This window comes from Sapajus apella, unplaced genomic scaffold, assembly GCF_009761245.1.
Source record: "Sapajus apella isolate SASKATOON/1434 unplaced genomic scaffold, GSC_monkey_1.0 scaffold169, whole genome shotgun sequence".
NCBI lineage: Eukaryota > Metazoa > Chordata > Mammalia > Primates > Cebidae > Sapajus > Sapajus apella.
Window position 1 is genome coordinate 87,663 of NW_022437109.1, and position 25,651 is coordinate 113,313.

At 43.1% G+C, this 25,651-nt stretch overlaps 1 protein-coding gene, 1 long non-coding RNA gene and 1 pseudogene across 3 annotated transcripts in view; 1 reads left to right on the forward strand and 2 right to left on the reverse strand.

Moving 5' to 3' along the window:
- Positions 1–434: 434 nt before the first annotated feature.
- Positions 435–2,325, reverse strand: LOC116542552. Its single transcript, XR_004265259.1, has 2 exons — positions 1,765–2,325; positions 435–596 (listed from the first exon to the last, which is right to left on the reverse strand). It is a non-coding gene; the product is annotated as an uncharacterized LOC116542552 (long non-coding RNA).
- A 40-nt stretch (positions 2,326–2,365) lies between these two features.
- Positions 2,366–25,651, forward strand: part of THEM4 (thioesterase superfamily member 4) — a 33,529-nt gene continuing 10,243 nt past the window's right edge. Inside the window, exons 1-4 of one of the 2 annotated variants that reach the window (XM_032267560.1) lie at positions 2,366–2,628; positions 14,074–14,262; positions 21,078–21,237; positions 22,037–22,147. In XM_032267560.1, coding sequence (XP_032123451.1) covers positions 2,532–2,628; positions 14,074–14,262; positions 21,078–21,237; positions 22,037–22,147 — 557 coding nt within the window. In that variant the 5' untranslated portion in view covers positions 2,366–2,531. The remainder of the gene's footprint in view (positions 2,629–14,073; positions 14,263–21,077; positions 21,238–22,036; positions 22,148–25,651) is intronic. The other variant, XM_032267561.1, reaches the window with a different exon arrangement.
- LOC116542459 lies at positions 8,872–11,513 on the reverse strand (annotated as a pseudogene).

Here is a 25,651-nt window from a genome sequence, read left to right on the forward strand (position 1 = left end):
AGCTGAGACCGCACCAAGGCACTCCAGCCTGGGCAACAGAGCGATGCTCCATCTCAAAAAAAAAAAAAAGAAAGAAAGAAAGAAAAAAAGAGTAGGGGAAAGAGCTTTGCAAGCAGAGCAACAACACCCAAGAAGGCCCTGGGGCAGGAAAAAGCCTGGGGCACTCCAGGAGCTGAAAGGAGACCTGTATGGCTAGAGCATAAGACAGGTAGTAAACGACAATACCATCTACCTGGCACCCCCAAGTAGAAATCTCCCTCTCCCCCATGTGATTAAAATGACTTCAAGAACCATACAACATTATATGGACATATTATACGATGGTTAAAACACACACACACACACACACACACACACACACACACACACACACACACACGCAGTAACTCTATACATTATATTAAAATACTAATGATGCAGATGAATTGCATCTACCTGAAAATGAGCCTGAGGTTCCTTTTTTCAACCTCCTCCTTCACAGTCACCCTTCTCCCACTACTGAAAGGATGATGGACCGTTCACCCACCCGGAGACTCATTTTGGTGCCTTGCCCCATGGATAACAATTCAAGAAAACATCCTTTCCAAGAGTGAGATCTATGAAACAAATCCAAGAAAAATTCAGCAAGAAATATTAAAGCATCCAGCATTGTATTGTCATTCAATTTTCACATAAATTCAAGATTCAAAATTTAATTTAAAATTTAGATGTGAAACAGTTATCAGACAGAAACACATAAAGTGCAATAATAAGAATACAAATACTTCATTTTTTTAAATGGACACAATATTTGAATAGACATTTCAATGAAAAAGATACACAGATTAAAAATAAGGCCATAATTAAAAAAAAAAAACACAATAAAATACTTACACACATCTAGTTACAATGGCTAAAATATAAAAGATTGACCATACCAAAGGTTGGCAAGGATATGGAGGAACTGAAATCCTTATACACTACTGGTAAAATGATACAACTACTTTGGAAAACAGTTTGGCAGTTCCTTAAAAAGTTAAACATACATCTACCACATGATCCAACCATTCCACTCTTACCTATCTAAGAGAAAAGAAAGCATATATCCATACAAAGACTTGTACTCATGGCAGCTATATTTGTAATCCACAAAAACTGGAAATAACCCAAAAGGTCATCCATGGGTGAATGGAAAAATTGTGGTACATCCATACAATGGAATACTACATGGCAACTTTAAAAAACAAATTCTTGACATAAGCAAAACCTGAATCTCAAAATAGTTACAGTGAATTAAAAAAATTCAGATCACAAAAAGTACATGCTATATAATTCCATTTATATAATACTCTAGAAAATGCAAATTAATATACAGTGACAGAAAGCTCTGTAGAATAGAAGGGAGGGTTTACAAAAGGACATGAGCAAACTTGTGGGTAACAGATATGCTCGTTACCTTGATTACAGTGATGGTTGCATAGGTGTAAACTTGTATCAAAACATCCAATTATACATTTTAAATACATGCATTTCATGTCAACTGTGTCTCTTTTTTTCTTTTTGAGACGGAGTCTCATTCTGTAGCCCGCCGATGGGAGTGCAGTGGCACAATCTTGGCTCACTGCAACCTCCACCTCCTGGGTTCAAGCTATTCTCCTGGCCCAGCCTCCTGAGTAGCTGGGATTACAGCAGTGTGCCACCATGCCTGGCTAATTTTTGTATTTTTAGTAGAGACGGGGTTTCACCATGTTGGTAAGTACCCATTACCCTTTTAGTATCCATTACCTTCGTTTGTAATGTAATTAAACTCTGAGTTTACATAACGAAAAAGTCTTCCAAGGGGCCAGCGCGCTCCTGGGGAGGGTATGGGGCTGTTGGCAAGGAAAGCAGCTTTTATTTATTTATTTATTTATTTCAATTTTTTTCCAAAGCGTCTGAGTCACCAATTCATCATGGCTTGTGACCGAGAAGGAAAGCAGCTTTTCAATCGTATCAATGCCTTTTGTGTCCAGACGGCCCTCTATAAACCAGCACTATCAACCGCGTCCCAGAGACTTGTCCACGCCCTTCTAGAAAACACTTCATTCATACCACTCCTAGCTTGTGCTCCTACCCGCCCGAGCGACTTGTCTTCCGTGGGAGGGATAACGCGGAGCACTGCGTTCGCCTGGGCCACACGGGAAGAATGACCGCGAAGCCTCCAGTTGGCGCGCGGACTGAGGGGCTGAGAGGCCCAAAACGGTACCCGGCATCCGCTCAAGCCGCGCTCCCCTCGCCTTTGAGAGACCCCGGAAGGGGCCCGGCGCTTGGCAGCAGCGGGAGGTCTTCCGGAAGGAAAAGGCCGGAACCAGGGGATTGGCTCACAGTCGTGCGCTGCCCGGGGCCCCGCCAGCCGCACATCCCGCCCCCTACCGTACGCACAGCCTCCTTGCCATGCTCTGCGCCGCGCCTAACTCAGTGGTTAACTTGGGCGAGCGGTCTTGCGGTGGAGGGACCGTGCGCCGTTGGTGGCTAGGCCAAAGGCGTCCTGCTCGCGCGCGCGTCTCGGAGCCATGCTGAGGAGCTGCGCCGCGCGCCTGCGCACGCTCGGGGCCCCGCGCTGGCTGCCAGAGGGCTGGCGCGCGCCAGGCAGCGAGCCGCGAGCCGCGCCGATGAGTCTGGACATTCTCGGGCGTGGGGCGGGAGCAGTACCCACAGTCAGAAACACGCCTGCGGTAAGAGAGCCTTCAGTTATTTATCCATACCCCAACCAGCTGACCTCAGAATAAATCTCACTCCCGCACCACACGGCGGAATAAGCGGCTGGGGCCTGGGAATACCCAGTTCTGAAATTCACACCTTAAGAAACCGGACGGGAAAGTGACCCCGGTTTTTTGTTTTTGGTTTGTTTTTTAGTTTTTTTGTGTGTTTTAAGAGACAAGGTCGGCCGGACGCGGCGGCTCATCCATGTAATCCCAACACTTTGGGAGGCCGAGGCGGGCGGATTACCTGAGGTCAGGAGTTCGAGACCAACCTGACCAACATGAGAAACCCCGTCTCTACTAAAAATACAAAATTAGCCGGGCGTGGTGGCGCCTGCCTGTAATCCCAACTACAAGGGAGGTTGAGGCAGGACAATCGCTTGAACCTGGGAGGTGGAGGTGGCCTCCAGCTTGGGCTAAAGAGCGAGACTTCGTCTCAAAAAAAAAAAAAGAGAGAGAGACAGGGTTTAGCTCTGTCACCCAGGCTGGAGTGCAGTGGCGGTCACTCTAACCTTGTGGGTTCTAGCGGTCCTCCTGCCGGAACCTCACAAAGCACTGGGATTACAGGCGTGAGTCACCACGCTCTGCCTGTTTGTTTTTTTTCCTAATTTATTTTTAATTGACGGATAAAATTGTATGTTTATCGTGTACAACATGATGTTTTGAAATATGTATACTCGACTCAGTTTTGAAGCAGAGTGCAGGATGCTGGGCTCTGTTCAATTCAGCAGGGAAAGGACCACTGCTGCTACGACTGATACTAATAAAGGTTCAGCAGGGTCACACAGTCTGAACCTAGGCAGTCCGGCTCCTAACCATTGCAGATCCCAGAAGAGCACCATCTCTTCCAATGGTTTAATCCTGATTGTCTCTGACTTGTCTTGTTTCTGAGAAACAAAACAGCCAACACTAGAAGTGAGTAGGATGCTTCTGGATGTCAGATAATCATTAATACCCTCTCCTAAGCCAGCTTCTTCACCTTCAAAGGTTGTTAAATTACATGATGTAATGCAAGCAAACTGTTTAACTCAATGCCTAAAATAGTATTAAATGTTACCTGTTTACGTATCTCTATTTTGTGCTTTATTGATGTATTCAATTAATACCGATTAAGCCCCAACACTATGTCAGGCATTACTGGCCACTGACTATGTACAGGTAAGAAAGAAACAATCCTTTCTCTTAAGAAGCTCACAATCTAGTGTTGGAGAACAGGGTGTCAAAAGACGAAATTATAACACATTTACTTTAAAGATCTTAATTGGCTTTTATTTGCGATTGTAGAATCAAGCAACTCCTCATTCTATAAAGTAGAATGTGAGGATGAGCTGAGCCGAGGAGGCTGGCTTTATAGACATAAAGGGAGACCTCGTCTCTACAAAAAATTAGCTGGACATAGCGGCACATGAATGCGATCCCAGCTACTTGGGAGGCTGAGGTAGGAGGATCTCTTGAGCCCAGGAGGTTGAGGCTTCAGTGAACTGTGATCACACCACTGCACTCCAAGCCTAGGCAACAGAGGTGACATTTCTCAAAAAAAAAAAAGGAAATGCCACAGGGTTGAGTCATGTAATGCCTTCACATGTTCCCTCCTTGCACGGAAGTTTTCTTGAAGCTGACCCATTTCCATGACTTGGTTATCCTAGCCCAAGAGTCTGTTTTTTTGGTGGCAAGCATTCTGATGCTTTCAAGTGCCTGACTCATGCCCACCAGTCACATTCTGGTTTTGGCACTGAGATAACCTTAACCAAATCAGCCAATGATTTTTCCCTACCTACGCATACAAGAAAAAGAAATTAAGATAATAGACATAAAATCCCTGTGAATTTCTGAAAGCCAGAGTTTACACCCCCTGCAATAATTGCCATTTATTGCCAGTTTCTGTCTGACCCGGTCAGACACCTGAGACCTCCCTAGGGGACCAAGTTATGTTTCTGTTAAGACTGTCACTCTTGACAGTGACTCACCAAGCCACTGCAAACCCCAAAAGGTCATATGCCATCACATAGCACAAACTAATCCTTGGTCCCCACCCCAAGCTCATGTTTCCTCTCATAGCACAAACTAATCCTGGAATTAGAAGCCAAAATGATCAAGGGGATCAATGCAAAAAGAGCAAAGTCTAAGCCGGGCAGGTGGCTCACAACTGTAATCCCAGGACTTTGGGAGGCCAAGGCAGGCAGATCACAAGGTCAGGAGTTCGAGACCATGTCCAACATGTGAAACCCTGTGTCTACTGAAGATACAAAAAAATAGCCAGGTGTGGTGGCACATGCCTGTAATCCCAGCTACTTGGGAGGCTGGGGCAGGAGAATCGCTTGAACCCAGGATATGGAGGTTGCAGTGAGCCAAGATTGCACCATTGCACTCCAGCCTGGGCGACAGGGCAAGAGTCTGTCTCAAAAAAAGAAAAAAAAAAAAGAAAGTCTGATCATGGTTGTATAATCTTTGGACTCTTTGAAGCAGACGGGAGCCTCAAAAGACATGAGCAGTGTCTCTTGCACACCTCAAGGGATCTCAGGAGTTGTCAGCAATGTCCCTGCAGTCCCTTTGTCCATGTTGGCCAGAACTGTCATAAAATAAGATTACAAATTTAGTTTACAGATCTTAATTGGCTTTTATTTGCAATCCAGAATCAAACAACACTTTCTCCTGTAAAATAGAACGATCACTGAGCACTGACCTCTGATCTCAGTGGTCAATGATCAATGACCTCTGATGCACTGAGCAGAGGAGGTTGGCTTTAGAGACAAAAAGGGGCTAAACTGGTTTCAAAGTTACTTTCCTTGTAAAGGTTAAAGCAGAGGAGGCACGTTTATCACGCTGTCTGAAACTGGCTTGTTTGGGAATTTGGCTGTTGTCTCTCTCACTCTCCTTAAAAGATCAGATATGCAACTTAATTCCCACTTCAAGTTGTGGAACTTCAGCATAAATAACTCCATTTTGCTTTGGTCTGTTAGGCCTGGTATAGAAGCTCAGGCAAAGCCAATGGCCTCCTATGAATTTTATTTAACAGGAGTGAAATTGCAAAATTAAAATGTGTATGTACTATGTGCTGTAATGAACTACTAAGGAAACAAAGAGGAGGGAACAGCTCTGTATTGACAAGAACTGAAAGACATATTAATTTAGATGAGTATAGTGTTTATATTAAGCTACTGTAGCTTTCTTTTAAAGAACAATGAATGCAGATTAGTCACTAATCCTGTACCATCTTGCACATTGGGAAAAAAATATGGTAGTCTTACAAAGTGAGTTCATTTTTTTAATTATATGTTGGTGCCTTGTAATCTGTGCTGAGAATATTAGTATTTACAGGCTTTACAAATCATGCTTTTTAATGTTCAGTAACTTACTCTTAAAAGAAGACACATTTAAAGAGACATAACTTTTCTTTTTTTTTTTTTTTTTTGAGACAGAGTTTCACTATTGTTACCCAGGCTGGAGTGCAATGGCGCGATCTCGGCTCACCGCAACCTCCGCCTCCTGGGTTCAGGCAATTCTCCTGCCTCAGCCTCCTTAGTAGCTGGGATTACAGGCATGCACCACCATGCCCAGCTAATTTTTTGTAGTTTTTTAGTAGAGACGGGGTTTCACCATGTTGACCAGGATGGTCTCGATCTCTTGACCTCGTGATCCACCCGCCTCGGCCTCCCAAAGTGCTGGGATTACAGGCGTGAGCCACCGCGCCCGGCCAAGACATAACTTTTCTTAACAAGGCCTACTGTTGTAGGACTGTCTTCCCAGTTCAGCTACAAACCAGGTTCTTGTTACGTGACCGGGAAAGATTAGGTTCACGGACACATAGAAGGGTGAGAAAACTGGAATTCATTGGGTGAAAAAGGAAAAAGAGAAAAACTTTGAGCAGAGTGAGAGGAAAGCCTGCTAGCTGGCTTCTGCCCCACCACGCAGGACTCTAGAGGCCAGGCCCCTTCCCTCTGCAAACAGCACGAGCTTCCATGGCTCCTCCCCGTTTTCCTGCTGTGCAGGCCCCTTGGAGATTCCCTGGGGACCCCTTTATACTTGGCTGTCTCATTCCCCCTCTAAAGAAGTACATTTACCTGCCTTTAGGATAAGGATAAGGGTGAAGACTGGTCTTAACTGCTTCCTGCTTCCAGGGGACGATGTTTTTGAGAAAAGGCCATCAGAGCTCTCTCAGGCCTATCTGAGGGTCCCCGGCAAAAGGGGCCAACATCCAAAGCTCCGATTGCATGACTGTTTGGAGTTTGATGGCTTGAAGGGAAGAAGAGACAAACTGGGTTATTAGAAGACATATCAAAACAAAACACGGCGAGGGTCAGGACAACTCAGAAATCCCGAGGGCTTTTACCAGTTTGTAAAGGGAGAAGGAGTACAAAACCCGATTAGTTTAAAAAAAACAAACCTTTGCCAGCGTGTCAGGCTTCTGGGTTCCCTTTCCCTGAGCCTAATCCTATGCCAACCAGTTTAAGGTCTGGGAAATTAACTCTTCCCAGTTTGGAAGATGCATCTGAGGGCAGTATCCCATAGTACAGAGACACAATTACCTATCAGTGAAGAGAGGACAGAGGAGGAGAAAGGAAAAAGAAGCTGTTTTTCAAAGGAATCCCAGGGGTTCGGGATGCATTCGAAAGGGGTACAGTCTGAAGATGGATGGCTACTCATCTAGAACAAGGGGAGCAAGTGTCTCTTCCTAGCAAATACCTGCAGTACGTGAGGGAGGGAAAGTGAGGCATTCCTCTTTCTTTCCTCCGTCCTTGTATCCCCAAGTCCCGACAACTGTGACAGGGTGCCACCCATAAAACAGGGAGGGCCTGGAGAATAGGGATTATCTGCTTTCACCTATGACTCTATCACTGCTACTGTCAGTAACCTTGGAGTTCCTTAAGCTTCATTTATACCATGGATATTAGCACAACCTTTATCCATTAAACGGGAGGTTTGGTTTAATCGGCAGGAATTAGCCATGTTCGCTTGTGCTGTGCCATTTAACTTCTGTTATCGTCTGCCTCTGGAGCCCTTAAATCCAGTTTTCTTTCCTAGGGCTTTGACCCGAAACTTGGAATTGAATTTAGGATAAAAATGTGTCTTGGGGGGTCACACGGACTCCTTATCATAAGCTAAATGCTAAGGCAAACCTGTGAAATTGAGTCCTCCAACAAGGGAGAGAAAAGACTTTCATTTTTTTGTATGTTTGTTTTTTTTTTTGAGATAGAGTCTCGCTCTGTCACCCAGGCTGGAGTGTAGTGGCGCAATCTTGGCTCACTGCCACCTCTGCCTCCCAGGTTCAAGTGATTCTCCTGCCTCAGCCTCCTGAGTAGCTGGGACTACAGGTGCCCGCCACCACACCTGGCTCATTTTTTTGTATTTTTAGTAGATACAGGGTTTCACCATGTTGGCCAGGATGGTCTCGAACTCTGACTTCATGATCTGCCTGCCTTGGCCTCCCAAAATGCTGGGATTACAGGCATAAGCCACCATACCCGGCCCTTATCTTTTTTTTTTATTTTTTGAGATGAAGTCTCACTGTGTTGCCAATGGGTTTTCGACATGTTGTCCAGGCTAGTCTTGAACTCCTGACCTAAGTTCTGGGATTAAAGGCATGAGCCACTGCACCCAGCCAGCTTTATCTTACCTAATTTAAAACAATTCAAGTAGTCTCAATTACATGTCATGTGGATAACTCCTGGCAATTTTTAACTTTAATGTAAAACCTGGTAAGTTGTTTTAATTATGTGCTCTGTGCAGCCAAGGTTTGACTCCGTCCAGCATAATTAAGGGCATGGTTAGTTTTATATGTCCCAGGCCTTACCAAGTTGTACAATTCTCAAAACCCAAAAAGCAGTTTATAACCTTAAAATGCTTAGCAAACCTAGTAACTGACCTGCATAATTTAGTCCACCTATTTATATTTTGACAACATCTGCATTTTACCAGTAATCTTTAAGGCTGTTTTTATTTTTCAAAGATTAAAGTCACATGAACTAAAAGATACCATAGCTTTTATCTTCCCTTTAAAAAAATATTTGGCTGGGCATGGTGGCTCACACCTGTAATCCTAGCACTTTGGGAAGCTCAGGCGGGCGGATCGCAAGGTCAGGAGATCGAGACCATCCTGGCTAACATGGTAAAACCCTGTCTCTACTAAAAATACAAAAATTTTAATTCTGTTTATGTGCCGTTGAATAGAATGTGTATTCTGTGATTGTTGGGTGAAATGTTCTGTGTATATCTGTTAAGTCCATTTATTCCAAGGTATAATTTAAGTCCATTATTTCTTTGTTGACTTTCTGTCTTGCTGACTTGTCTGGTGCTGTCAGTGGAGTATTGAAGTCCCCCACTGTTATTGTGTTGCTATGTCATTTCTTTTTTTTTTTTTTTCAAGTACAATTTCCGTTTTATTTTTCTCCAGAGAATAGTTGTCTTCAATCTTTTACTCAGTTCCTTACATGGGTTTTGGTGGGGGTCGTGGGGTAGCACCCACAGGTCTAAATCGGGGTGGGGGTGTTCGGTCCTTGCGGGCTTCACCAGATCGATTCCTGACTACTTTTCTGTGAATTGCACAACTCACACAGTAATGTAGCTTCACGTAGAGTTTGGGAAGTACATAGGCATCAAAGACGCTCGCTTCAGAAATATCCCTGACTGCTGCGGCCTCCACTATGTTTCAAATGACGAATTTCTTAATGGCCTTATCCTTGGACACGCATCGGGCACAGTTCGTGCAGCGAATAGGCTGAACATGGCCGCGGCCCTTTTTGGCACGGCCATTGTTCTTTTCTTTGTTATCTTGGAAGCTCACAGCGGAGAAAAGCTATGTCATTTCTTAGGCCAATTAGTAATTGTTTTATAAATTTGGGAGTTCCACTATTAGATGCATACATGTTTAAGATTATAATATTTTCTTTTTGGACAAGGCCTTTTACCATTATATAATGTCCCTCTTTGTCTTTTTTAACCACGTTGCATTAAAGTTTGTTTTGTCTGATATAAGAATAGCTACCTATCCCTGCTTGCTTTTGGTGTCCATTTGCATGAAATGCCTTTTTCCACCCCTTTACTTTATTTGAGTCCTTATGTGTTAGGTGAGTCTCCTGAAGGCAGCATATAGTTGTTTGTGAGTTCTTATCCATTCTGTGGTTCTGTATCTTTTAAGTGGAGCATTTAAGCTATTTACATTCAATGCTAGTATTGAAATGTGAGGTACCACTGCATTCATCATGCTCTTTGTCACCTATGTTCTTTGGGGGTTTTTTTGTTTTTGCTTTTTTTTTTTTTTTTTTGTACATGGAGTCTCGCTGTGTCACCCAGGCTGGAGTGCAGTGGCACAATCTTGGCTCACTGCAACCTCCACCTCCCGGGTTCAGGTGTAGCAGGAGCGGCTGCGGGAAAGGATCTTTCGGACACTGAATACAGGAGGAAGGAATTTATTTCAGCTGGGAGCCAGGTGGCCTACGTACCTAACAGCCAAGCTCGGCTAACAAAGGGAGGTTCAGCTTTCATATAGGCCTATACTTTAGATGTTACACATGGAAGAATCTGAGGTTCATAGTTTTAGGACTCACATGTGAAAAGGTCTCTGTTTACAGTTTCAGGAATCACATATGAAAGGGTTCCGGTTTATAGTTTTAGGACTTACATGTGAAAAGGTTTCTGGTTTGATTTTGTTTTAAGTAAAAATAGTGCCTTCTGGAGAGTTTCCCCAAGGCCTAGCCTGTTGTTTTCAGGAAGGAGATTTAGGAGGCACCAAGTGGCCTGCTCTGTCTTTTATTGAGATGCACAGTGGATGACAGAGGGAGAGGGAATCCCAAATGCCTAGGTCTCCCTCCTTACAGGCAATTCTCCTCCCTCAACCTGAATAGCTGGGACCACAGGCATACTCTGCCATACCCAGCTAATTTTTTCTGTTTTAGTAGAGACAGGGTTTCACTGTGTTGCCTGGGCTGGTGGAGAACTAGCTCAGGCAATCCGCCTGCCTCAGCCTCTCAAAGTGCTGGGATTACAGGTGTGAGCTACCGTGCCCAGCCTTGTTTGTGCTTTTTAACTTGCATTTTTGTTTTATAGGACCTATGTGATTTATGCTTTAAAGAGGTTCTGTTTTGATGTGTTTCCAGGATTTGTTTCAAGATTTACGGCTCTTTTTCACAGTTCTTATAGTGGTGGCTTGGTAATGGTGAATTCTCTTTGCATTTGTTTGTCTGAAGTAGACTGTATCTGTGATACTGTGCTGGCCTAGAGCCAGAACCGGAGCAAAACTATTTTATAAAATGCAAAACTGTTTTTAGATAAGTTGAAATGGCTGCCCCATTCTCCTTACAATAACTACTGTCCTTGGCCTCTGTACATAGAACTGCTAGTTTGTTCTTCAAAACTATGTAAAGTTGCTTACCTTTTCTTATCAGTAACTGCCAGAATTGCTAGCCTTTGCTTACCAGCAATTGCCAGACTAAGCAGCCCAAGCTAGTTCCATCCTGGCTCCTGTGGCTTGTAATAAGTAACTAAGGTCTGTGATTTCCACCTTAACCAGATAATGTGTAAACAAATGTTTATCTTGACTTCTGTAAACCACTTAAGTAACAAACGGAATGGCAAAAGTCCCCTGGCCCTTGGAATGTCCGGAGATTATTTACATAATCTCTGCCCAGGAGATAATTTACAGAATCCACTAGCCCTCGGAATGTCTGAAGCCTTTTCATCCCCATCCCCGCCCCTCACCCCCACTCCCAAGGTGGTTTTTCGGGTATAAAAAATCGTGGCACCCTCCTGTTGCCACCACAGGTTGGAGAGACGTGAGTCCTCTGTGGTCGCCGGCATAATAAATGACCCTGCAATCTGGCATACTTTTGTCTTGTGATAACTTTCTACGCTCCGGTCAAATACAACATATCTTTCCTTCATATATGATACTTAGTTTCACTGGCTGCAATTTCTTGACTGATAATAATTTTGTTTGAAGAGGCTGAAGATAGAGCCCCAGTCCCTTCTGGCTTGTAGGGCTTCTGCTGAGAAATCTGCTGTTAATCTGATAGATTTTGCTTTATAGATTACCTGGTGCTTCTGTCTCATAGCTCTTAAGATTCTTTCCTTTGTCTTAACTTTGGATAACCTGATGACAGTGTGCGTAGGTGCAGATCTTTTTGTGATGAATTTCCCAGGTGTTCTTTATGCATCTTATAGTTTCATGTCTAGGTATTTAGCAAGGCCAGGGAAGCTTTCCTTGATTATTCCCCCAAATATGTTTTCCAATTTTTTAGAATTATCCTCTTCCTCGGGAACACTGAGTATTCTTAGGTTTGGTCATTTAACAAAATCCCAGACTTCTCAGAGGCTTTGTTCATATTTTCTTCTTCTTTCTTCTTTCTTTTTGTTGGATTAGGTTAATTTGAAGACCCTGTCTTCGAGCTCTGAATTTCTTTCTTCTACTTGTTCAATTCTATTGCTGAGACTTTCCAGAGCATTTTCCATTTCTGAAAGTGTGTCCAAAATTTCCTGAATTTATTATTGGTTTGTTTTTTTTTTTTCTTTAAGCTATTTCCTTGAAAATTTCCACCTTCGCTTCTTGTATCATTTTTTGGATTTCCTTGCATTGGTACCTCCCTGGTTAGCTTAATAACTAACCTCCTGAATTCTTTTTCAGGCAAGTCAGAGATTTCTTCTTGGTTTGTATCCATCGCTGGTGACCTAGTGTGATTTGGGGGGGGTGTTGATGAGCTTTGTTTTGTCATATTACCAGGGTTGGTTTTCTGGTTCTTTCTCATTTGGGTAAGTAGGCTCTGTCAAAGGGAAGGTCCAGGGCTGAAAACTGTTAAGATTTTTGTGTCCCACAGGGTGTTCCCTGGACATAGTACTCTCCCCTTTTCCTGTGGATGTGGCTTCCTGTGAGCCGAACCGCAGTGATTGTTGTCTCTCTTCTGGGTCTAGCCACGCAGCGAGTCTACCCAGCTCTGGGCTGGTATTGGGAATTGTCTGCAGAGTCCTGTGATGTGAACCATCTATGGGTCTCTCAGCCATGGATACCAGTGCCTGTTCTGGTGGTGGAGGTGGCAGAGGGTACAGTGGACTCCGTGAGGGTTCTTAGCTTTGATGGTTTAATGATCTACTTTTGTGCTGGTTGGCCTCCTCCAAGAGTTGGCGCTTTCCAGAAAGCATCAGCTATAGTAGTATGGAGAGGGACCAGTGGTGGATGGGGCCCTAGAACTCCCAAGATTATATGCCCCTTGTGTTCTGCCACCAGGGTGGGTAGGGAATGACCATCACATGCAGCTACAGAGGGGGATGGAGGCAAGATTCCTGGGTCACTGGAGTTGTGTACCTGGGAGAATTATGGCTGCCTCTGCTGAGTCATGCAAGTTGTCAGGGAAGTTGGGAAAAGCCGTCAGTCACAGGCCTCACCCAGCTCCTGTGCAAACTAAAGGGCCGGTCTCACTCCCACAGTGCCCCCCCCCCCCCCCCCCCAACAGCCAAAGTCTGTTTCCAAGTGGAGGGCAAGATGGGCTTGGAAACTTCTTGGAGGCTTTCCATCTCCCAGTTGGGAAAGAAAAGGGCTTTAGTTCTTCCTCCACTGTGAAGTCTATAAACCGGATTCACACCCTCCCCAAGTTCTGGCTTAGCTGAACTTTGTAACAATTTGAACCAGCTCCCTGGTTCAAATTGTTACAAAGTTCAGCTAGAGAATTCCCTCTCCCTGTGAAGTTTTACTCCCTGCTCCTTTGGCCCCACTCCTGATGGATCCCTAGGGAGATGGTACTAAACCATTCATGAGAAATTCACCCCCATGATCCAGTCACCTCCCACCAGGGCCCACCACCAACACTGAAGATTACATTTCAGTATGAGATTTGAGTGGGGACACACATCCAAACTGTATCCCACACAGTGTTTTTGTTTGTTTGTTTGCCTGTAATACTCTTTCCAGCTGGCTAATTTCTGCTTGTCTAATCAATATTCAGGTCAAAGGACCCCCTCCTGAACTCCTTATTCTAATACTTCTTCCTTATCCTCTAACTTCCTGTGCAGAGCCTGGAAGCACTTTTTACATGGAAGATAATGTCTGTTCTTTACCTCCATCTCCAGTGTGCTGGGCTCACCTGTGCTTGTTTAAAGTTTGGAAAAAAGAATGAATTCAGCAGACCTGAGCATAACGCTGGCTTGGCCAATAGCTCACTGGGTGATGTTGTGCAAATCATTTTCCCTCTCTCAATCTCTCATTTTCCCAAGGAGTTTGGACCAGGTGATCCCTGAAATTCCCTTCCATTTTGAAGTGACAGGCTTCTGGGGAGAAGAAAAGCAACAAGATAGTCTTAGAAATTGAGAGAATATGTTATGAAATAGAATGCACCTTCCATTACTTACTCTTCTTTCTCTTCTGTCTTTTAGAGGTCATTTTCTTCTGAGGAAGTCTTTCATAAGGACTATGCTGTCCCCAACCCCAGCTGGAACAAGGACCTAAGACTTCTCTTTGACCAGTTTACAAAGAAATGTGAAGATGGCTCCTGGAAACGTTTGTCTTCATATAAACGTGGATGTGCTCTAAGGGTTAAGGACTTCCAAACCCATTTTCTTGGTAGAAACAGCCACTTTCCCATTAATATATCTGAGCATCAAATATAAAACTAAGAACAGATTGAAGTACTAGTTACTACCTGAAAAAAGAAAGAGTGTAATGCAGGATTATAGTTCTGTAGTCGCCAGTTTAATAGACTAAAAAATGGCAATAAATATTTCAGATTGTAGGAGAGCATGAAGCCTATTGTCAAGGATAAGACTGCCCTGGCATTCTTATCACCATTAGCAGGAGAGAAGAAAGGGCCCCAGAGAGCTTCTCCCTCCTACAACCTCAACACCTCTCTGTCTTGCGGCTGTCATCTAATCTCATTTCACCCTTTATCCCGTATCTGATTCTATCACCCTAAGAAGCTCAGAGCACTTGGGTTACACCCTCATCCCCCGGTATCTAAATCCCCAAGGCCAACACCCAAAACACACACATGGCACTTGCTATCCTTCTGTGTATTTTTACTACTTTTTTTTTAGTGTTATGATTTTAGAGAAAAATGAGCCCAAAGTACAGAGAGTTCCCATATACCCTTCATCTCCTCCCCACCCCTAATTTCTCCTATTATTAACATTTTGCATTACTGTGGTAGATTTGTTATAATTGATGAGCCACTATTGATATATTATTCTTTTTTTTTTTTTTTTTTTTTTTTTTTTTAAGGAGGTTTTTTTCTCTTTTCCTCGCGGGTGGAGTGTGGGGGGGCGTTCTCGGCTCACCGCAACCTCCGCCTCCTGGGTTCAGGCAATTCTCCTGCCTCAACCTGCTGAGTAGCTGGGATTACAGGCACGCGCCACCATGCCCAGCTAATTTTTTGTATTTTTAGTAGAGACGGGGTTTCACCATGTTGACCAGTATGGTCTCGATCTCTTGACCTGGTGATCCACCCGCCTCGGCCTCCCAAAGTGCTGGGATTACAGGCTTGAGCCACCGCGCCCGGCTGATATATTATTCTTAATTAAGGTCCATAGTTTGTTTTAGGGTTTACTCTTGGTGTTATATTTTCTGTGGGTTTTGACAAATATGTAATAACAGGTATCTATCATTATAGTATATTGAATCGTACACAGATATTTCTGAGTTACTTATTATCTTTTAATCATCCAAACACATCTTTAGGTAGTGGTTGGTTTTTTAAAAATGACCTTTAAGAAGGCCTTTGGGCCAGGCACAGTGGCTCACGCCTATAATCCCAATACTTTGGGAGACTGAGGAGGGCAGAACACTTGAGGTCAGGGGTTCAAGACCGGCCTGGCCAACATGATGAAACTCCTTCTCTACTAAAAATACAAAAAAAAATTAGTTGGGCATGGTGGCAGGCACCTGTAATCCCAGCTACTTGAGAGACTGAAGCAGGAGAATCACTTGAACCCAGGAGGCAGAGGTTGCAGTGAGCCAAGATCACACCACTGCATTCCAGCCTGACCAACAGAGTAAGACTCCATTCACCCCCCCACCAAAAAGAAAAAGAAGGCCCTTAATGTTGCCTGAAACATGAAACCATACTTCATGTTTCCCCAGTTTATTCACTCTCTTGCGTTCCTGAATGACTATTTTCTGCCTTTTTCTTTCTTCTTATGCCTCTAATACTTTCTTTTCCCTTCTCACCATCAGTTGGTCTCACTTCCTGATTCACTAAGAAGAAATAAAAGCAGTCGGAAGAGACCAGTCTCCCACTGCCTCACATATTCTCCCCCCTGCATCTGTGCCTGACGTTCTGCTGCTTCTTGCTGTGAGTGAACTGTACACACTCTTAGGGACACCAAGCTGCATTCCATTTTACTTGAAGGACATCCATCTCAGATGTTTGTTATCAGCATACAAACATGCCACGACTGTATTTCTCTTTCCAGTCTCGCTCTGGTTTTTTTGTTGTTGTTGTTGTTTGGGTTTTTTTTTTTTTTTGGCGGGGGGTTGGTTTTGTTGTCCAGGCTGGAGTACAGTGGCATGATCTCAGCTCACTGCAACCTTCGCCTCCCAGGTTCAAGTGATTCTCCCGCCTCAACCTCCCAAGTAGCTGGGATTACAGGCACATACCACCACACCCGGCTAATTTTTCTATTTTTTGTAGAGATGGGGTTTCACCAGGTTGGCCAGGCTGGCTTCGAACTCCCAACCTCAAGTGATCCGCCCACCTCGGCCTCCCAAAGTGCTGGGATTACAGGTGTGAGCCTCCACGCCTGGACTTTTTTTCTTTTTTTTGTTTTTTATTTTTTTCCTGAGACAGAGTCTTTCCCTTTCACCAAGGCTGGAGTGCGGTGACATGATCTCAGTTCACTACAACCTCCGCCTCCTGGACTCAAGCAGTCCTCCCACCTCAGCATCCTGAGTAGCTGGGACTATAGACACGTGCTACCACACCCGGCTATTTGTTGTATTTTTGTAGAGACGGAGTCTCGTCATGTTGCCCAGGCTGGTCTTGACCTCCTAACCTCAAGTGATCCACCCACCTCGGCCTCCCAAAATGCTGGGATTACAGGCATGAGCCACCATGCCCAGTCTGCCTTGAACCCCCTCCCTCAAACAGCTCTTGTCAAGGGAGCCAGTGACCTTCATGTTGCTGAGTCCACTCACCTCTCAGCTTTTGGCACAGCTGGTGACTCCTTTCTACTTGAACATAATTTCCAGGACACCACATTCTCCACTCCACTGGTCCCTCCTTTTCAATTTCTTGTGATGGTTCCTCCCCATCCTCAAACCCCTAATATTAGGGTTCCCCCAAGTCTCAGTCCTTAGTACTCCTTTCTTCTCCACACTCCATTGGTAATCTCATGCAGTCTCTTGGCTTTAGAGGCCATCCAAAAGTTGACAACTTCTTAATTTAATGGTTGAAATTTAGTGCCTGGGTTCAAATTCTGGTTCCACAATTTAAAGCTGTGCAACTTTGAGCAAGGTACTTTACCTTTCTGTGCCTCAATTTCCTCATGGTGGATACTTTAGTATTTGCTGAAGGAATGAATAATGAATAAAACAAAAATAAAACTAATCAAGAAAAATTACAGAGTTCTTAGGTTTCTTTGCAGAATCTCTGATATATCTAGAGTGAAGAATTATTCTGTGTTATAAATGAAGAGGAAATATTTGTAGTTTGAATTACTAATTATATTCCAACTATTAGCACATCACACAACTGACTGTCCTTACCCCAGCGTAATCTGGCTTCTACCCTAACAGCTCTACTGAAATGTCTTCATTGAAGCCACTAGTGACCAAAGTGCCAAATTCAGTGGGCATTCTTCAGCACTTATTGTACTAGACCTCCCTGGTGGTCTCATTCTTATTGAGACATTTTCTCTTGGCTTTCATAAACCTTTCAGACCAATCTTCCCTCTTCCTTCTACTTGCTCCTTAAATGTCAATGTTTTCCAGGGTTCCATTCCTACATGGTTTTTTGCTCATTTCTTCATCCAACCCTCATTTGGTCTTGACTAAACTTTGACCCTCTCAGAATCAAAAGGAGTTTGAGGTCCTCTTTGCTACCCACACTTGCTTTCAAACCATTACTTCCCCTCATCTTAAAAAGCCCTCTGAACTGGGCGCAGTGGCGGCTCACATCTGTACCACCTTTCTGGGAGGCTACAATAGGCGGATCACTTGAGGCCAGGAGTTTGAGACCAGCCTGGGTAAAAGAGCAAGATTCTTTCTCAAAAAAAAAAAGCCCTGTTTCTTTGAGATTATACCATCTAACTTTGTCACCCTCCTCCTCTTCCCCTTGTTGCTGTCGTATGCCAGCCTCTCCCTCAGTGTTGAGTATTTCAGCAGCTAATCTGCTGTCTTCCTCTCTACCTAACCGTTCACCGTTGTCAGCAACTGGAGGATCCACACAGTGGCTCCTCAGTTTATGTGCTTCCTCATCACCTCTGAGCTTTTCTTTTCCCCCAACTCCAGCCACACACTCCCATGAACATCTCATGGGAGCCTTATCTTCAGAAAGTACACAGCCTCCAAATGCAACATTGAAACATCCTATTTTCTGATGACAACATTTTTCCTTTCAGCAGCTTATTTGTTGAAAGGCCCCTCAGAAACAATAGTTATTTCATTTAGACCTTCTGAGTTCATTGAGTCCTATACTTTCTCATTGTCCCATAGCCCTCATCTCTCTGAACTTCTGTAGCCCACAACCTAGGAAAACCCCAGCCCTAGATGAATCCAACCGCCTGCCATCATTTCTTTGCACAGGCTTTCATGAAGCTAAGCATTGCTAGAGAAAATCACCCCATTCAGCAGATAAGCTTGGTGATTGTGATTTTTGTAGTCTCATCTCCTGCCTCCATTCTTATCCTCCTCAAAGCCCTTCTTCCACTCACCTGTCAGAATGATTCAAAATGCAAATCTCATCATGTTACTCCACTGCTATTTTCAGTGCTGTCCCATGCCTTAAAATACTAGTGCCTTTCAGACTTAAAAAAGAGTATGTAGCACCTAGGAATCATGTTAAAATGCAAGTTCTGCTTCAGGAGGTCAGAGGTAGAGCCTGAGATTCTGCATTTCCAACAAACTTCTTTCACCATCACAAAGGACAAATGCACCCTCTTGTTCAGTCCCTATTTTGAAGTGACCTACATTTTGACTCAACCCAGACCTTATTTTTTCTCATTTTTATAAAGTAAGCACAAGGTTTGGAAATCTAGACCAGAAATTTTGAACTCTTTTTTTTTTTTTTTTTTGAGACGGAGTTTCGCTGTTGTTACCCAGGCTGGAGTGCAATGGCGTGATCTCGGCTCACCGCAACCTCCGCCTCCTGGATTCAGGCAATTCTCCTGCCTCAGCCTCCTGAGTAGCTGGGATTACAGGCACGCGCCACCATGCCCAGCTAATTTTTTGTAGCTTTAGTAGAGACGGGGTTTCACCATGTTGACCAGGATGGTCTCGATCTCTTGACCTCGTGATCCACCCGCCTCGGCCTCCCAAAGTGCTGGGATTACAGGCTTGAGCCACCGCGCCCGGCCCTTGAACTCTTAAGTAAAAACATTAGAAGCACTTGATACCTATCTTATCCTGAAGTCCTGGAATGTCAGAGTTGAAAGAGATCTTAGAGCTCATTTTGTTTTATCTCCTCATTGTAAGGATAAAGTATGGGGCAAAAGAGTGAGTTATAGGCCAGAGGTAGGCCAAGAATTTAATTTTCCCAACTCACAGGCCAAGATTCTTTCCACAATACCATAATACTGATCCCCAATTGATGGCCTTCTAAACCATCAATTCACTCAACAACTGCTTAAGTGTATGCAGCATGTGCACATCTGTGCCATTTGTTGGGTATACAAAGTCTGAAAGACAGGGTGCCTGCCCCGGGATGCTCAGGACCTCAGTAAAATTCATCCTTCCTGTCCCCCTCCCTACTTCTGGATCTTCTCATCTGTATCCTTTTCCAAGTTTGTAACTGTAAACTCAATACAGATAAAAGAAACTTAGTTTTATGTATGGCAAATCATGATGAGCTGTGAGAGAAAGGTGAGTATGGGAGATTAAATTTTTTTTTTTTGGAGACGGAGTTTCGCTCTTGTTACCCAGGCTGGAGTGCAATGGCGCGATCTCGGCTCACCGCAACCTCCGCCTCCTGGGTTCAGGCAATTCTCCTGCCTCAGCCTCCTGAGTAGCTGGGATTACAGGCACGCACCACCATGCCCAGCTAATGTTTTGTAGTTTTAGTAGAGACGGGGTTTCACCATGTTGACCAGGATGGTCTCGATCTCTTGACCTCGTGACCACCCGCCTCGGCCTCCCAAAGTGCTGGGATTACAAGCGTGAGCCACCACGCCCGGCCGGGAGATTAAATTTTAAAATAGATGTGAAAGGATAAATGCACCATTCCTTGAGAGCAATAGCTTTCAGTCTTTTGAAGTGACCTATATTTTGACTCAGTCCAGTTCCTCCAACTTGCTCACAATTGTATAAGAGGAAAACAACTGTATCTAAACAAGTGGACTAGTACTTACCCAGAATATGTGGTTCTGTTATGTAAGTATTCTATTTCTTTTTAAAGCCTGGCTACTGGCCGGGCGTGGTGGCTCATTCCTGTAATCCCAGCACTTTGGGAGGCCAAGGCAGGAGGATTACCTGAGGTCAGTAGTTTGAGACCAGCCTGACTGATATGGAGAAACCCCTTCTCTACTAAAAATACAAAGTTAGCCAGGTGTGGTAGTGCATGCCTGTAATCCCAGCTACTCGGGAGGCTGAAGCAGGAGAATTGCTTGAACCCGGGAGGTGGAGGTTGCAGTGAGCCAGGATTGTGCCATTGCACTTCAGCCTGGGCAACAAGAGCAAAACTCCGTCTCAAAAAAAAGGCTAGTTACAAACCAGAATCTTATTTCATGAACCCCAATGGCTCTAGCTGCCAGTTTGCGGGGCTTAGAGTCACAGTCACATGAGTATTGGGCTCAACTGACCCATTGCTGATTCACTATAACCGATAGGGTAAACTCATGTCTGCCAAGGAAACCTCCTTTCTGTTACATTTTTTATTTTCTGTAAACTGCATTGAAACCACAGTTCTTCCAAGAAGGATTTCTGTCTATACTATACTGTTTTTTTCAGTATGTTGTTAGCATTTGTATCCTATATTCCTGATTGCCATGTGTGGATACTTTGTTTTGATTTCATATCTGTTTACTCTGTCCCTAGTTGGACTGTTAATTTCACAGGGGCAAAGATCCTATATTCTGTTTTGTTGAGACCCTCCCATTCCTTTCAATTTTGCACCCTGTGGACGTTTTAATCAATCATTGACAGGTGGTTCTAGCAAGGTCCAGGTACTTGGCTCTGCCATGGCATTTCTCTTACCCTTGTTTCTGATTTGCCATCCACCTCATTTTCTATAGACCCAAAGCACATGAAAGAAGAACAAACGTCAAAGGCCCAGCTCTTCACCAGAAGCTTTGATGAAGGCCTAGGCTTTGAATACGTAATGTTCTACAGTGATGTTGAGAAAAGGATGGTTTGCTTGTTTCAAGGAGGCCCTCACCTGGAAGGAGCACCTGGGTAAGAATGATAGCCTAAAAGTGTGGATCTAAAAGACTTTTATCTTACAGTACCCCCATGTGTCCTGTTCATGGACTACAATGAAGACTTTTAAATGGTCATGTAGATATATATTGACATAGAAAGATGTTTATACTACTATATGATTAAATATTTAATATATTAAAGAAGATGTATAATATTATAGGACACAGGGCAATAGAGTATAATTTGAGAGCATATCATTAATGTGTTAACAGTGGCTTGTCACTGACTAGGTGGGTAATATTATGGTCTCAAATTTTTTTTTCTTTTTTCTTTTTTCTTCTTATTTCTATTACCTAAATTTCTAAACAATGAATATGTATAGTTTGTTTTGTTTTGTGAGACAAGGTCTTGTTCTGTTGCCCAGGCTGAAGTTCAAGGGAATGATCATAGCTCACTGCAGCCTCGAACTCCTGGGCTCAAGTGATCCTCCCACCCCGGCCTCCCAAGTTACCAGGACTGCAGGCACATGACACCATACCTGACTAATAATCAAAACATAATACAAATTTTCTAAATTATATTTTAGCTTTTTGCTTGCTTGTGATCTGGTTACTATTAAGTTCTGGTTTTATTACAAATACTTTATATTATTATGCTGTGAACAAAATAAAGTTGGGGACATAGTGTTTGTCATTCAGTACACTGAACATGGGTTAAGTGGACCTTTCATAAGTGTATTGTGTGAAGATGCTTGGATAATTTTTCTCTTTCGAGAGGCTCTCTATCTTCAGAACTTCTGAAATCATTTCTCCTCCCCTCCTGTTGTAACTAGATTCCTTCATGGAGGCGCCATTGCAACCATTGTTGATACTACTACTGGTACGTGTGCGGTAATCACTGGGGGAGTTGTCATGACTGCCAATCTCAACATCAATTATAAAAGGTAAATTCATACTAATTCTCTGTTTCTCCTTAGGTGTTGTTAAGTCAGGTTCCCAGTTGCAGATCTTGAGACCATGATTTGTGTTCAAGTGATTATTAAAGAAATGCTCCCAGAGGAAACTAGCAAGGGAGTGGGAGAAGAAGGACAGGGACGTTGAAGAAGTCAACCAAGGCTGAACTCTCAAAGTCCACCAAAGCATAGCTTTAGCTGAATCATACAAAGGAGCTCTGGCATGAAATTTATGCCTCAGAATTGTCTCTTGTCTCAGACAAGGCAGCTAGAGTCTTCATACTCTCGCATGTATCAGTCATGGGATCAGGGACATCCCAGGGATCATAAATTTACAGGTATTTCTAAGGGTCTCTGTTTGAGCAAAGCAGACTTTAGGAAAAATAACCAAAACAAGTGAAAAAAGGATCCAAGGGGCTCTGGGTGGAGCACCAACACGTACTACATAACGAAATTAATTTTAAAAAATTTAGCTGGCCCCAACAGTGCACGTCTGTAATCCTAGCTTCTTGAGAGGATTGCTTGAGCTCAGGAGTTAGAGGCTACAGTGAGCTGGGGTCATGCTACTGCACTCTAGGGTGGGTATCCGAACTAGACCCCAACTGTAAAAAGAACCGCACACACAACACCAAGTCTTTTCAATCCACAAGCACAGATGTCTTAACATTTACGTCTTAAATTTTTTTCAAAAATGTTTTGTAGTTTTCAGTGTACAAGACTTTTGCCTCTTTGGTTAAGTGTATTCCTAAGTATTTTATTCTTTTTGATTGTTTCTATTTTTCAGACAGTCTCACTCTGTCACCCAGGATGGAGTGCAGTGGCATGATCTCAGCTCACTGCAACATCTACTTCCCAGGTTCAAGCTTTTCTCACGCCTCAGCCTCCCAAGTAGCTGGGATTACAGGCGCACACCACCATGCCTGGCTAATTTTTTGTATTTTTAGTAGAGACAGGGTTTCACTATGTTGGCCAGGCTGGTCTTGAACTCCTGGCCTCAAGTGATCTGCCTGCCTTGGCCTCCCAAAGTGCTGGGATTACAGAGTCACTGCGCCTGGCCATAATTGTTTACTTAATTTCCTTTTTAGATTAGTCATTGTTTGTGTATAGAAGTGCAACTGATTTTTATGTGTTGATTTTACATCTTACAAGTTTGCTGAATTTGTTTATTCATTCTAACAGGTTTTTGTAGAATCTTTAGGATTTTCTGTATATAAAGTGATGTCATTTGTAAACAGATCCTTATACTTACTTCTTCCTCTGCAATTTGAATACCTTTGATTTCTTTTTTCTTGCCTAATTACTCTGGCTAGGATTTCTAGTACCAAGTAGAATAAAAGTGGCAAGAGTGGGCATCCTTGTCTTGTTCCTGATCTTAAAGGAAAAGGTTTTAGCCTTTTACCATTTAGCATGATGTTAGTTGTAGGGTTTTCATAAATAGCCTTTATTATGTTGAGAAAGTTTCTTTCTATTCGTAGTTGTGCCTTAGATTTTTAACCTCTAAACCCAGACTGTTGTAGTACCTCCTTTTATTTATTTATTTATTTTTATTATACTTTAAGTTCTGGGGTACATATGCAGAACGTGCAGGTTTGTTGCATAGCTATACACATGCCATGACGGTTTGTTGCAGCCATCACCCCGTCATCTACCTTAGGTATTTCTCCTAATGCTATCCCTCCCCTATTGCTCTACCCCCTGCTATCCCTCCCCTTGCCCCCCACTCCCGGACAGACCCCAGTGTGTGATGTTCTCCTCCTTGTGTCCATGTGTTCTCATTATTTAACACCTCCTTATGAGTGAGAACATCCAGGTACCTCCTTTTAATGATTTTAATAGCAATTACATTTATTTTAGAGATGAATTTGGGGAAAGTTGACGTATTTACAGATGGTCAATATTTCATATTAGTTATGACTATAAATTAAATTCTAGAAATCTGGGTTTTCTTAACATGATAAGGAATATATTAAAATTAAGTTTTTAATATTTTTCTATGTTCCATGTTTTTAAAAATATTTTTCCATGTTCAAATAAAGTTGAATAATGAAGTACAACATGCTTCCTAAAAAATAAATGTAAAAGGTTACTTTGAAAACAGGCTCAAATGAAGTATTTAGATTGCCATTTAGCTCAAAAAATGCTTGTGTCTTAAGCACATACTCAAATGCAAAATGGGAAGCAGAACCTGCCAGACTCTATGCCTAGTCCTTTTCCTGCCCGAGAAATCATCCACAAAAGTCACTTGCATTGCTGTTCATTTGCTCCCCACAGTTGGAAAACATCCTGAAAACAAGTTTTACCTGAAGTTATATGGGTAGAAGCAATTTAGTCAGGATTAGCACTCACATCTTATGACACCAGCTGATGCTCCTAATGACAACACACAGCCTCCATTCTCTTCTGTTAGTTGACGACTAAAGACCAGAATAAAATGTTGGATTATATAAGTAGTTTAGAATTTAATATTTATCAGGCTCTGGTTTTTTGTATACAGTTATTTGGGTTCATAATAATAGTAATAATAATATTAAATTTAATGTGATTACTTGATGGCCCTTCAGGAAGCTACATACAGGTAAAAGTCTGGGATTAAATTTTAATTGAAGATAATTCGAAGTGTCAGTTAATTATCAGATGCCTTAATCTACTCTGCTTCTTTTAAGAAGCAAGATTATTCCTTAATGATTTCAAATAATTTCCAGCCCTCTCATCCAAATATCCCATTGGGTTTATTTCCTTGTGCCTAGCACATTAAGATAAATAGAGAAAGTAGTTCATAACTAGTGATGACTAGCCAGCCGAAAGGGTAAGTATCTCAGCATGCCAATGACCCACTCATGACACATGAGTTGGGAAGCTCCAGTTCTGATTTCTTCATGCAACATGGCAAACAAGAAATGCTAAAGGGCCGGGCGCGGTGGCTCAAGCTTGTAATCCCAGCACTTTGGGAGGCCGAGGCGGGTGGATCACGAGGTCAGGAGATCGAGACCATCCTGGTCAACATGGTGAAACCCCATCTCTACTAAAAATACAAAAAATTGGCTGGGCATGGTGGTGCGTGCCTGTAATCCCAGCTACTCAGGAGGCTGAGGCAGGAGAATTGCCTGAACCCAGGAGGCGGAGGTTGCGGTGAGCCGAGATCGCGCCATTGCACTCCAGCCTGGGTAACATGAGTGAAACTCCGTCTCAAAAAAAAAAAAAAGAAAAAAGAAATGCTAAAGGACATTCCTCCTTCAAAACAAGTAGATCCTGTACCAAATACACAAGGAAAGAAAGGACCAAGGGTGACTGTCAACAGAAACAATAAATAAAATTTAGACCCTCAGGGATTTTTAGATAATCAAATACACAATATAAACAAATAAAATATGATAATCAACTACACAATATAAACAGGTATCAAACCATGATAATCAAATACACAATATAAACAGATAAAGTATGAGATATTAAAAGAAATAAAAGATGAGGCTGGACGCTGTTGCTCACGCAACA